This window comes from Myotis yumanensis, unplaced genomic scaffold (assembly GCF_028538775.1).
Source record: "Myotis yumanensis isolate MYYU_CA2020_CCGP unplaced genomic scaffold, mMyoYum1.0.hap1 SCAF_5, whole genome shotgun sequence".
NCBI lineage: Eukaryota > Metazoa > Chordata > Mammalia > Chiroptera > Vespertilionidae > Myotis > Myotis yumanensis.
The window spans coordinates 24,633,185-24,647,812 of NW_027223756.1; the positions used below are offsets into that span (position 1 = coordinate 24,633,185).

The 14,628-nt window shown below is 41.2% G+C and overlaps 1 protein-coding gene across 4 annotated transcripts in view; it reads right to left on the reverse strand.

Moving 5' to 3' along the window:
- The window catches only part of SH3RF2 (SH3 domain containing ring finger 2), a 115,700-nt gene that overhangs the window by 60,612 nt on the left and 40,460 nt on the right, over positions 1 to 14,628 (reverse strand). For all 4 annotated transcript variants that reach the window (XM_070414686.1, XM_070414685.1, XM_070414684.1 and 1 more), the window contains exons 3-4: positions 7,116 to 7,385; positions 3,079 to 3,174 (exon numbers count right to left, since the gene is read on the reverse strand). In XM_070414686.1, the coding sequence (XP_070270787.1) occupies positions 3,079 to 3,174; positions 7,116 to 7,385 (366 nt within the window). The remainder of the gene's footprint in view (positions 1 to 3,078; positions 3,175 to 7,115; positions 7,386 to 14,628) is intronic.

The following is a 14,628-nucleotide window of genomic DNA, read 5'->3' on the forward strand; positions in this document are numbered from 1 at the left end:
CTTGATGATGGTGTGGTTATTCTGAGTACATTTACCTAAACATGTAGAATTGGACACCAAAAAGAGTAAATTTTATTGTATGTAAATAAAAATAAATACACTAAAGGTATTATTCCAGACTAGAAGGAGGGAGACCGTTTAGGAATTTACTGGAACTGTTTAGGCAAGTTCTGACAGCCTTCTGGATTAGGGACAATGCCCTTCCAGTCCCCAGAGCACCTATCCCTCCATTGTTCATCCAGAAAGAGGACAATATACACTCTTTGAGTTGAATGAGTAAACTTCTTCAGGGTCATTCACAGCTACAATGAAGTTAATGTTTTTCTGCTTCCACCTAATTGTTCTGTCCCCAGATGAGCAACACCATCAGCAACACTGAGAAAGGGCCTCTGTGACTCTTGGTTTGCCTTGTTCTCTGCCAATGTGACTAATGGCTCAGTTGGGGAAGGATTGCACATCTCTTAAATTTGCATCCACTCATTTGAAACAACATCCTTGAGGTTCATTGAGCTGAGCAAGATTCACATAACCCAGGCAGGCCCTGTTGGAGAAGTTCTGACAAGAATGGGTGTGAGCTCAGTGTTTGTTTTGCCACCTTTTTATCCAGGTGCAATTCAATAAATCCAATGCTACATTACTAAGAAAAATCCTGTTTATGCAAAAAGCAAGAACAAAACACACACATCCCATATCACTCTCATAAGAAAGCTTTCCTTCCTTCCAGCTGCTTTGCATGGCACTGGAAATGCAGAACTTATTTAAAGAGTCCTCAGCAAGTGCTAGTCTTAATGAAACGACGGAAGTCAGAATCTAAGGGCTGCTTTAGAAAGCTCAATGTAGGTTTCAAGCCATTTTTGAAAACCAGGTTCCCAGAGTAGAGCAGCCACTTGATTATCTTATTCCCCTCCTAGCAATTAGGAGAACAAAGGAAGCAATGGCTAGCTTGATGACAACCTTGAGGATTCTTATAATCACCAATTTCAGAGGTGAAGTAGTGGGGAGAGTATCCAAATGAATAATCATTAAATGTAGAAGTTTTTTGGGGGTGGGGGAAGGGTATCAGAAGTGGGTAATATCTGATCATTGGTGCCTCTCCCCCAGCCCCAGCTATGAAGAAGTTTCTTGAGATAATGCAGGGGACGATGTGAGCTCTCATCTGCAAAAATTTCAGCGTGCCTGTGTGTACAGCTAGACGTTAGTTGTAGCTCATCTCTGTCCTTAGAATCTCAACCACTGTCTTCCAGTCAACATAATTGTTCCTCTTTTAGCAAATGCTGCTTGACCAAGCAAATGGCTCCACCACCAACCTAGGCACACAAATCAGAAAGGGGGCATGATCCTTAACCACTTCCTCTTCCTACTCCCTACATTGTAAAATGAGTGAAATTTGAACAAGTAGAGAGAATTGGGTGGAGTGGGTGTACCTGGTAGGGGCCTCAGCAGGAGAAAAAGCACTGGGAATGAGAACTTATTAGAGATAGAAGACCAGCCTCTCTGGACCCTTCTTCCATCCCTCCTTTCCACTTTTCATCCCTTCCACACTGATACAGTAGAGGGGGTACAGAGAACCCTGAGACCTGTGCAGTATTCTGGACACTCCATTTACTTCACAACCCGCTTTAACTCTTATGAATGAAAGAATTGGTTCCTTCTCTCCAGTTATGCCTCTGTAATGTCTTTACCCCACTCTCCTAGAGGTCAGGGAGCATGCCTTTTACTTCTTTCATAGCTCCCCACTACTGACTTTTACTGCTTTATTTTATGTTATTATTTTATTGTATTTTTGGTTAATCCTCACCCGAGGATCTTTTTTCCCATTGATCTTTTAGACAGAGCAGAAGAGAGAAGGGAGGAAGGGGAGGGAGGAAGAGAGAGAGAGAGAGAGAGAGAGAGAGAGAGAGAGAGAAACATTGATGTGAGAGAGACACATCTATTGGTTGCCTCCCACACTCACCCCGATTGGGGCCAGGGATCAAACCTGCAACCCTTCGGTACAAGGGCCGACATTCTAACCACTAAGCAATACCGGCCAGGGCACTTTTACTGCTTTATGCATGGTAAGCACTAATAAATGCAGTTAATTACTGAATCTTCTCCTTTAAATTTGCAATGACCTGCTTCAAGCTCAGTGAGGCTGAAGGCTACAGAGGTTAGAGACTCCAAGTTATATTAGATAAATATCCTAGCATGTGTTCTTTCCTCTTTAAAAAAACAAAGAAGAAATATGTGCTCATTTCAGAAGATTTACAAAATACAAGACGGCAGAAAAAAATTGAAATCGTCAAGCGTCTCACCATTTGGTGATATTTTGGTACATTTCCTTTTAGTTCTTTATCCATTAATATATACACATATATTTGTAAAGCTAGTTTTATATAGTTCAATTTGTTTCTTTTTATTGGCAGGAAACATATCACATCAAATTTATCATATGAACCATTTCTAAGTGTACAGTTCAGTAGTGTAAGTAATGGTTGTGAAATTGATCTCCAGAACTCTGTCCCGTTAAACTTTATTTTACTTGACAATAAGTCATAAACATTTCCCCATAATTCCAAATACTCTGTGATACTGAATATGCTTCTCTAATATTATTTTTAATAAGTATATATTTTCATCACCATTATTTTTAAAAACAAAATTCTAATTGTTTCTTTTTAGATTATTATGTTTTTAGATTATTTCTGGTTTTTTTTTACTATTATAACCAATACTATGGTTAACACATGTGCACATTTTATACACATATCTCTGCATACTCATTTTAATATTACCTTATCATAAACTCTCTGATGTGAAATTGCTGATTCAAAGGAGATGTACATTTTTAACATTCTTGATATGAGTTAGAGTTTGAATATGAGAGATGACACCAATTTACATTCCTATCAGCAGAATAAAAAGGCCCTTGCCCCATACTCTTGCCAGAACTGGATCTTATCATCTGGCATCTTTTCCTAGAGACTTTAGTTAGTTCTGAATAAGCCTCAGATCAAATGGAAATTGCTCTCAGGAATCACTATGTTACATGCATCTTTCTGGTACGCTTAATCAGATGTAGACTTGATGCTCACATACCTCAACAAACAAGATTGGGAAGATGCCGATTTTGTCTCCTAACTTTCCTTCTGCCCAGTTCTCATCCACTCGGCTGATCACAGTGATGATATCATCCTGAAAGGCAAAAAGTCTCATGGTCAGCGTTCTGTTTTCAGTTGGTGAAAGCTCTCAGTGGACATTAGCTTGGAGCCCCAGATGGTGTGAGGTACAAGGCATGGAGTTCTTTCATGATTTGTTTATAAAATTTTCCTGCTAGATCATCTTTTTCCATAAAGGGCCGGACTTGGATCACCAAGACACAAGAGACATAGAAATAATTTGGAGGATCAGTGGACTCCAATAGGAAAACTTAGAAATGTTTCTAATTTTTAATCACCAGCAGAATCTGGCCTTTTTGTTTAAATTAATCTGATGAGAAAATCAAGATGAAAGCCTTAAGAAAATAGACGATCTTAGCACAAGGAAGAATGAATTTCATTCTGATTTTAAAGACTTTTCAGAACCTATCAGTATTCAATGTATCAAATGTAAAGTGACTTTTAACTCAATTTTTTCTTACTATAAAAGTTTATATATAGACTTTCTTATTATAAAAGGTTATATGTAGAAACATCTTAAAATACAGATAAGCAAAACAAAGAAAAAATTCTATCACAATATAGGCATGACCACTGTTAGCACCTTAGTTAACACCTTTTTTTCCAGATTCCTTTCTATGAAGAGAACACATATATACATGTACATATAAACATACTGATTTTAGGCTAGCCTGTGTGGCTCAGTGGTTGAACGTCAACCTGTGAATGAGGAGGTCATGGTTTGATTCCCTGTCGAGGCACATGCTCAGGTTATGGGCTTGATCCTCAGTAAGGACATGTGGGAGGCAGCTGATCAATGATTCTCTCTCATTATTGATGTTTCTATCTCTCTGTCCCTCTTCCTTACTCTCTGAAGTCAATAAAATATATTTTAAAAAGCATACTAACTCTTAAAATCTGTTCTAAAAACATACACAAATTAATATAATAAAGTACATAAATTTTATATGTAAAGCTTGATGAGTTTTTACATTAACTATATCCACGGAACACCATCCAGATCGAGTTACAAACATGGCCAGTATCTAGAAGGTTCCTTTGTACTCTTCCTATCACCTAAAAAGAGGTAACCACTCTTCTGACTCCTAGCATGCCTAGTCATTCTGCCTCTTTTTGCACTTCATTCAAATGTAGGACACATTGATTTTTTACTTAATACCATATCAGGGACTTCTTTCCACATCTATACCTGTTCATCAATCTATACCTAATAGTCACCTGCTCATCTCTTTGACCTTCTGACCCATGCCCCTGGGTAATTTAAATGAAACTAAATCTAAATCAATTTATTGCATTATATCTTTTCTTAACTTTTCTGCCCTTATTACACTTTGCAATTACATATTTAGTGGTTAGTATTTTTTTAATGCTTGTCTACCCCATCAGAACATAAACTTTATGTGTGCAGGGCCTGGGTCTGTTTTGTTCATTCTGTGTCTCCAGCACTAATACAGTGGCCTCCCTTTAGGAGTCATCCAGCAAATATTTCCTTGTTTTGTTTTTTTGCTTATCCTCACCAGAGGATATTTTTTTCTATTGATTTTTAGAGAGAGTAGAAGGTGATGGGAGGAGGGGGAGAGAGAGAAACATTGATGTGAGAGAGAGACATTGATCGGTTGCCTCCTGCATATGTCCTGACCAGGGCAGGAGATCAAACCTGCAACCCAGGCAGGCACATGTCCTTGACCGGAAATTGAACCTGTGACCCTTTGGTGCGTGGCCCAGCACTCTAATCACTGAGAAGCACTGGCCAGAGGGGAAAATATTTCTTGAATGAATGCATGAATGAATAGATGAATGTGTGAATAAATTGTATAATTTCATGAGATGGAAAACACTAGGGAAAGACCATGCTGAGTTCATGTTTAATTTGGATATACTGAGTTCAGAAAGACCATGCGATTTCCTAGTGCAGTTTCAGCCTCCATACCCTTCCAGAATGAATCAAATTTTCTCTTTTGGTTCCTTGTCATAACTTACCATTTATGTGTCTGTTTTTTCCACTAGTCTGCTGGGTCTGTGATGGTAGGAACAGTGACTATCACTTTGTTCCCAGGGGAGGTTGGCACATGGATGGGCCTACTGAATGAATGAGCTGGTAGAGTAAGTGCCCCAGAGAGGGGCAAAAACAAAACCCCCAAACCCCAAACAGGATGCTCCCTGCCTGTGTCTTCCTCCAGCTGTGTCCCCAGAGCACAGTGTCTAACACCTGGCACAAAGTGAACACCGAGTAAAGGCTTGTGGAATTGAACTGTCCTTCCTCTGACTGCAGTTGAAATATGGCCTGTGCAGTTTGGGCTACAGAATGACCTTCCTTAGGGGACTCACTTGGAGGTGCCAAGACAAGAATGATCAGTATTTCAAAACGTGGAGGGCAGTGCGGTTATCTACTAGGAGGGAATGTGAAGTAAATCTCGTCTCTGGCAGTGGTGGAATAAAAATGTCCTACAAAGCAGACCTTTCCCGAGCCAGTGGGACAGTACCATTTCTTGTATTTGATTTATCATAAGCAGCAAAGAATAAAAACCACCCCAACTATGGTTTCTATGAGGAAATTTGAATGTTGAAGGAATAAGAAATACTGAACAGAGGATTAAAGGAGTCTAGACTTTAGTACAAGTATGCAGGCAAAACATTTTTAGGGTGATTAATGTCCTTGGAAAGTATATCTTGTAAGAGTTTTTTTTTTAATGATAGACACATACTTTAAAAAAAAGATTTCTATTGATTTCAGAGAAAAAGGGAGAGGAAGGGAGACAGATAGAAACATCATCCATGAGAGAGAATCATGGATCAGCTGCCTCCTGCACGCCCCTAGTGGGGATCGAGCCTGCGACCCAGGCATGGGCCCGTGACCGGAATCGAACCCGGGACCCTTTGGTCCACAGGCCGATGCTCTATCCACTGAGCCAAACCGGCCAGGGCTTGTAAGAGGTTTTTTTGTTTGTTTGTTTTTTAAACATTTAAAAAAATATATTCTATTGATTTTTTACAGAGAGGAAGGGAAAAGGATAGAGAGTTAGAAACATCGATGAGAGAGAAACATAGATCAGCTGCCTCCTGCATGCCCCCTACTGGGGATGTGCCCGCAACCAAGGTATATGCCCTTGATTGGAATCAAACCTGGGACCCTTCAGTCTGCAGGCTGACCCTCTATCCACTGAGCCAAACCGGTTAGGGCTTGTAAGAGGTTTTTTTATGTTTAAAGGTATAATTATGCTATGGTGTGTGTTTGGAGTGTCTTGAATGTAACATTTACAACAAAATGGTTGTAAATGAGAAGAATTAGGTGATGAGAACTTGGTCGATAAGAATAGCCGTACAGATACATGATAAAGAGGTAAGAACTGTAGTTTTGCAAGCACGTTATCAAATTATGTTTGTAATTTTCTGTCCACATGTCTGTTCCTCCCACTACTATGTCTGAGGTCAGGGACTGGGACTTGTTCATGCTGTATCCCCAGCGCCTGCAAAGAATAGGTGCTCACATGCTGGGATTGTGAGCTGGATCCCCAGTAGGGGGCGTGCAGGAGGCAGCCAATCCATGATTCTCTCCTCATTGATGTCTCTATCTCCCTCTCCCTTCCTCTCTCTGAAATCAGTAAAAATATATATTTTTTAAAATTAAAAAAGAAAAAGAAAAAAAGAATAGGTGCTCAAAGTGATTGTAGAATGATGAATGTATAATGCTTATTCTCATAATTTCAATAGAAAAGGCTTAAGGATTTCTATCAAACTGCTATTAATAGATTTCTCTAGTGACTTCATGTCTATGTAGTTTGAATTATACACACATATTGCATATGCAAGCACATATGTGTGTATGTATACATATATACATAGATATATACACCTAATATAATTTAAAAATATAAACAAATATTAAGCAAACAACTCCAGGTTCTGCACAGTCTCTACATGGTCACTAGTGACATTGGTGGCTGCCCAGAATCTTACCTTGAGGAAGGTCAGGCAGTCCTGGTTGTCATTCTTGTCCTTATTTCGTAGGTCGAAGTTGTAGAGGGCCCGGCAAAGTGGGGGTGGCTGGGGCAGCTGCTTGATGACCTCCACAGAGCTGGCCGGGAAGAACCCACTGACTCCATTGATCTCCCCCTGGTACCAGTTCTCGTCCAGCTGTCTCCGAAGGAGAATGACATCGCCCTTATTAAACCTCAGGTCACCGGGATTCTGCCCTCGGTAGTTGCATAAGGCCTTTGCTCGAGGCACCTGCCAATAAAACATGTACTTGGCTTAGAGGCTGGAGGAACAGAATGAATCATATTAATAATTAACTACTGAACCCTCCCAATGTGCTACGTGCTAAATGCGGATCATCTTGTGGATCTGTAGACACTGAACGCAATGTTTACCACAAAGTAGGTTGTTATGAATGAGCAGAATTAGGTGGTGAATTGTATGTAGAATTATATAGTAGAATTAGATGACCTGTGGACCATATCTTTGAGATGGACACTCTAATTATGCCCATTTCTAAGTAGGGTGACTGAGGCACAGAGTGGCTGAATAACTTGCCTGGGGTGACACAGTTGGGAAATGGCAGATATGGGATCTGAACTCAGGCCACCTGAGTTTAGAGCTCCTGTTCTTAACCACTGTGTAGGGACAGGGTTCCGGATTTAACTCCACAACTACATGCACTTGAGTGAGTCAGCGACTCCGGGGCCTGGACGGGGACTGTGAATTCTGGCTCCACCTCTTTTCCCTTGTGTGACCATGCTCAAGCTATTTACTCTTTTCTTAAACCACCTTCATTTATAAAATGAGATAACAGTAGAACACCCACCTCATAGGGAGTTGTGAGGAATCAGTAATATTCATAATAGTTTTAGCTTATGGCTTGGTCCATAGTATGTGCTCAATAAATGATCTCCCTTACTATCATCACCTATAATGGAGGGCTGATGATATCAGTTCTACATATTCCTCAGTATCGATGGGAAGAAAACTGGGCTGAAAACTCCCCGAAGATAGAAAGTGTTACATGAGGGAGATGCAGCGGAACTTGTCTTCAGCCTTCTCTAGAAACTGTTAAACCTCACCAGTGTTTGCCTCTCTAGGAAGTGCAACTGACACATCATTAGTCAGAAATCAATCATCAATATTTAAAATTTACCTAAAGAATCATCATTTGTTAAATCTGTTGTCCGTCTAAATCATTATTCCAGTCGAATGCCTTTCTTTTTTTCCGAATCGAAACGGTTTCTCCACACAGAAAGGGCCTCACTCTGCTCTCCCGGAAGCCAGTTTGACAAACTGAAAGTTCCAGTAACTTAGGTTTAATGGCAAGCCCGCCAGTGTCACCTGGGATCGTGCTTCACGTTGTGCTTTCTCAGCACTGGGGTGGAACAGTCCCCTCTCCTGGGGGCAGCCTTGCTTTTGTAAGGGGGTGGAAGAAAACATTCGTTCTCTTCTTCAAGGACCTTCTGAGGCTGCAGTGTTCATTTGAAAAGGAATTGCAAGCAGTTTAGGGGTAGAGCCAGGACCGGAGCAGCAGCGTCTTGCTGATGGATGGCAGAGAATGCTTTCCTGCTGGTCCCTGGATACAGTAAGAGGAACCCAAAAGGGTAGGAAACCACAGGAACACAGCTCATCCTCAGCAAAGATGTGCGCACTAGGAGGTTTACAGGGCCGTGGATAAATGGAATTGACTGAATAAATTATGATGCACCCATACAATGGAATACCCTACAGTTATTAAAATTGATGATGTTGATCTATAATTAATAGCATTGAGTTACTCAGAATATACTGTTAAGTATAATAGAAGAGGTTAAAACAGTTGTGCAGACTAAACTTTTATTATAAATACATATATATCTTTTTTAACCCAGGGAAAATGCTAAATGCTAGATGGCTATCCACCAACATTTTAAGAGGGGTTATTTCTAAGTGGTGAGATTTTTGAATACTAAAAAAATTATTTCCCTAAGTGCTTAGCTATGTTTTCTAACTTTTCTACAATAAATTGATTGTATTGCCTATTATAATTGGATAGTAAAAATAAAATAAATAAAACTGAGGGATGAGAAGTGAAAGACTTGGGAAAGGAATTTGGGAAGGAAATAAGCCAAGCTGAGTAGGATTGGCAAACCACGCAACCAACTTTTTGGACACATTCTTACCTGAAAAAATAAGCAGGTAGATAGATGCTGGATGAGAGCAAAAGATGTGGGGGGTGATCTAAACCGGCTACACTCCCAGGGTTGGCTGTATCAGGGACAAAGTTATCCCTCCATATTCCTTCTTTCCAATTTTCCATTGAAATAAATCACTTTTTTTTCTGGTTACATGACCACCTAGAACAGTAGTCACATTTTCCAGCTTCCCTGGCAGCTAAGTTCTGGCCAAAGGGGTCTAAGTAACTTTTAGGAAGTGTTTTTACTGAATGAGACCAATTTTCTCTTTTCTTTCCTCCATTTCTCTATGTGGAATGGAGATGTGATGGCTGGGGCTCTAGCTGCCATCCCGAACAGTGAGGAGGAAGGTCACACCTACAGAGGAAAGGAAGTAGTCTGGGTTGTAGGTCACTACTGAAGTCCTGAACTACTTTACTGCCAGACTTTTGTCTGAAAGTTAAATAAACTTCCATCTTGTTTAATGCACTGTTATTTTGGATTTGAAAAGGAAAAGAAAAGAAAGGGAGAATTTTAAAATTAAGAAAAAAATTAAAGCCCCTTTGACTTTGTATTATTATAATAACATCAATAGCTAATATTTATTGAGTATTTTAATGACTACTGAGCATGTATGTAAAACTAAAATTGCACTAAACGCTTAAACCTCTTTGAAGATGCATTGACTCTGAAACCCTGAGATAGCGCCAGTGGTTTTGTTGACCATAAATGACCCTAGGACACTGGTGAACTGTCCAGTGGGAGTTGGAGAGAACACATAACATTACAACGCGTGTTGTCAAACACACTTAATCTCCAGTTTTCTGACACCAAGTGCCAACTGTGGTACTTTCTTCCCTTAGGATGTTAATTCATAATTGTTTCTTTTTTGTTGATGTGTGATACCTTTTCCATTCATTTAAACGTATACATTACTTATACTCCACATGGCCAGCAGTACTCATATATTCCCAAGCCACTGGACCACTTGCGTGCATAAATGCCACTGTTTAATGAAGTACGTATATTCAGGCCTGTAAAACCTCACAGTATGAACTTGGGGTACTTCTGCAAATGATTCTGACTTCTGGGTATTTACATGGGCCATGTTGATATCCAAAAGAAAAATGCTTTTTTATTTATAGATTATTTCATTGAACTTTGTAAAATGGTTATCATAGTGTATTTACTCTGCCCTCCCAAACTCATCATCTTTTCTCTACCTCCCCTCAGTATAGGTAGGTATCGTGAAAGTGAATTGTAAATTCTATTTTTAACACTAAGACTCTTTTCATCTTCTTTCTCTTCATTCTGGACAACCCCTCCCCTTGTATTCTCAGTTCTACATTCATACTCATAGGACACATTGCTTCCACGCTGTAAAGGAGGAAGAAGGGATGGGGAGGGAGAGAATCTGAAAAGGGGAAGGGCATGAACAATTATTGTTGTTCTGGCGAGCCACAGAAAAATTTCTGGCATTTGCCCAATTGCCCTTTCCATGTATTATCTCAATCATATGACCTCAAAACCCAGTGAAGTAGATGGTACACCCCATTTTACTGAAGCAGCAGAAGTTGTGAGGTGTTTGATGTTATACTGAGAGGTCACACAGCTTGTGTATGGCAGCCCCGAGACTGACTTAGGCTCATTTGACCTCAAAGCAGCCTGGCTCTTCATCCAGCTGAAGTCACCTAAGTGTGTATTTCCATCATAAAACTCATTGGTGGGCTCTGTTTTGTAATCAAAATCGGAACAGAGTGTGAATGTAATTTGCTTGCTGCTGGCTGCATTAGCATGAATTATTGAGCTCCAGAGCCCTCACATAAAAGTTAAGCACCTGAAGAGACTCAGCTGGTTGATTCTATCCGGTCCTCAGCTGTTCTCTCAAGGGAAAATGACTCCAAGTGCCACATCAGCAATCACCGTTGTCTTGTTGGTAACAGCGTTCATCACCCATAAGTGTTTTCCCAAGTGCAGGCAGGAGGGGAGAGGGGGGAGGGGGGAGGGGGAAGTAGGAGTGGAGGTCTCACAGCCAGGTTATTACCACACTCTCTTTCTTGGTGTTTTCCGGAAAGTCAGATAATCCAGTGGAAGCTAGTGTGTACCTAAGAAGCTTTCCTTTTCTGGGATTCAAAAGACTCAAGATTTCTATGCTCCTGTAATGTTCTATTGCTGTGTCACCTCAGTAGGGTCTGAAAGCCACAAGGGCCATGCTTCTTGGAGGAACAATGCATAGAAACAAGGAAGCAGGGCATGTGGAGGTACTCATAGTAGAATTATGTCGGAGTAATTATGAATGTTAGTAGTAAAATTATGGCAAGCATCCCTTCTTTGCTCTTCTGATGGGCATGTCATTCACTCTGGTCTCACCACACACACAGAGTTATGCGGTCCAGGCAGGCCAGTTAGAGTATCCCAATCCCCCTGGCAGAGTGGTTGGTACAGGTCAGGCATGTGCCCCAAACAGAGCCAATTGGAATCTTCCTTGAAGTTTGATATATAGATGCCAAGAAGTGAGTCTTACTTTTGGATCATGAGCCTTGAGTGATGAGCTGTGGACTACCATTGGTGATATTTCCCAACCAGTAGACACACCTTCCTGATTACAGCTGCAGAAGGCAGCAGAACCAGAGCTATAGTGAGATAGATAGGTAAATAGATAGGTAACTGGATAGATGGAGCCTTGACAATAACATTTGAATACCTAGATCCAGTTGTCCTTGAAGGATACTCAGTTAAATGAGACCATATCCCCAATGTGGTGTTTATTACTTAAACTACTTGGAGTTATTTTCTGACACTTGAAACTGAACAAGTCCTGACTAACACATATTAAAAACCCAGAAACAACAAAACTGGGTAACAATGGAGTATTCAAATAGCAGACTTCAGAACAGCAGGAGGTCTAGCTGGCAAGAGCCCTGAGTTTATTTCCCATTAGAAAATAAAGAAGGAGGAATGTGGTAGATAACAGAGTGAGAGGAAAGGAGCCCAAGTAGAGCAGAACCACCCCAGTGAGGCACACAAGGGGAAAAGTGAGCTGTGGGGGTGAGAACACAGCCTGCTATGTGCCCAGCTCTTCACCATGCTCTAGTGACACTTCCCACTCATTTAGAAAGGAGTTGGCCCAGTTCTCTCTAGTCCTGGCACCAGGTGAGGCCAAAATCAACATGCTGAGCTAACTGCTTGCTTCCCTGAGCTGGTCATGAGATCACCCATCACTGCAGAAGGGAGCCAAGGAAAAACATCCTGGCCTTTGGCTCAAGCTATCATTCACCAGGCTATGAATTTTCTGTTGGAGAATTCTGGACTTATGGCTGAAGCGCCTCTTTTATCTTTATCTCTGAGCCCTGAACATAAACAAGTGTTTAATAAATGCTTAATGGATGAGTGAATTTGTGAATTAATTAAGAAGCATCCAGGAATCACCATTCCTAGAGAAAAAGGATGCATGCAAGATTAATAAATATGACTGATAATAATGATTTGAAATCATTGGTATGAGCTGAAAAATTTAAAAAAGGAGAGTTTGGTTATATTTTCCAGATTTGCCCTGAACTTTAATAATTTGGTGCTACACACACTCAAACAATGTGCAATACTCCCATAAACTCAGGAAACACTGAGTTAAACAAAGCCACACACGTTTCTTTGCTGACCTTCTCAGAAGGTTTACTCTGCTGATGTGATTTTGTATTTGCATCTGGACCACTTTGCAGGATTAGCAGAACAGGCCTGGGGAATGCTGGGTAAGGCAAATATGACTTCCCCTGGGATTTCACTCTATTGGCCAGACAAAGGGTCAACTGACTGTCCTGGATCCTAACTTCCTAGTCTCTGCTTAGCCAGCTGAGCCACCCCGCTTCCTCCCTCCCCGATAACCCTTTTGGAGTAGTTTGTTGGGGACAATGGAGTGTATATTAGAAAGTGCTGGCTGGCCCTTGAGCACGTTTTCCCTTCTCTGCTGAGCAGAGAGAACTCAACAGGATCAGATCTGGCTGCTCTTGGCCAAGCCCGGACCATCTGCTGCGCTGCCCGGGGGCTTGAGTTCACCAGAGGCACACATTACTGTGATCTTCTCTAAGTGCGAAGCTCTGAATGTGGGCGTTCGAATTTGAGGGCAGGCTATGAGACACTCGATGTGAGTTTCTTTTTTTCATAGAGAATTTTACTTGTTCAGGAAGGTACTAGGGTGCAACAGAACACAGATATTAGAGTCAAGTAAGATGTTGGCTTGCATTCTGGATTTTGTAACTTTGGCCAAATCACTTCCTGATTCTTAGTTTGGATCACCCACAAAATGGGGCCAATGCGAATACTTCTTTGTACAGTAAACTCAGCAAGTCTGAGTTATACAACTGTGCATGTTCCAATGAAAGTTCTGGCCCTTGACCTGAGAGATAACCCATAAGCCCTTGAAATATCTTGCCTGATCAGTGAGACTTTGACTTCCTGGGGCCTTGAGACACACCAGAGTCTAAGCTAACGAAGTGATTTATGGTGGTGGGTGTGGCTCATGCACTATAACCTTGACTTCTAGAGGGGCTAGCAGCCGTGGGCAAACTACGGCCTGCGGGCCGGAACCAGCCCGTTTGAAATGAATAAAACTAAAAAAAAAAAAAAGACTGTACCCTTTTATGTAATGATGTTTACTTTGAATTTATATTAGTTCACATAAACACTCCATCCATGCTTTTGTTCCAGCCCTCCGGTCCAGTTTAAGAACCCATTGTGGCCCTCGAGTCAAAAAGTTTGCCCACCCCTGGGCTAGAGACTAAAGTCAACCACACGGGAAGTCAGTCATGCCTACCTGACCAAAACCCAGTAAATGTCCCAGGACATCCAGTCTCTGGTGAGCTTCCATGGTTGGCAATATTTTATGTGTGCTGTTATACACTGTTGTGGGGCAAAATAAGTGCTCTCTGCTCTGGGAGAGGACAATTCAAAGTTGTGCCTGGTCTCCCCTGGACTCTGCCCTGTGTAGCTTTTCCCATTTCTGACTTTAATCCGTATCCTTTCACTGTAATAAATTATAAATGTGAGTATCACATCTTTGCTGGGTTCCATGAGCCCTTCTAGTGAATCATTGAATCCGAGGGGGGTCTTGGGGACTTCTGAACACACTTTCTCATGGGTTTGTTGAGAGAACTAATGAAATAAACTACATTGAGTAGTTAGTAGAATGCTCAGCAAATAGGAACTATTCAACCTGGCCAGTGTGGCTCATAGTTTGATTCCTGGTCAGGCACATGCCCGGGTGCGGGCTTGATCCCTAGTAGAGAGTATGCAGGAGGCAGCAGATCAATGATTCTTCTCTCTCTCTTCCTTCCTCTGAA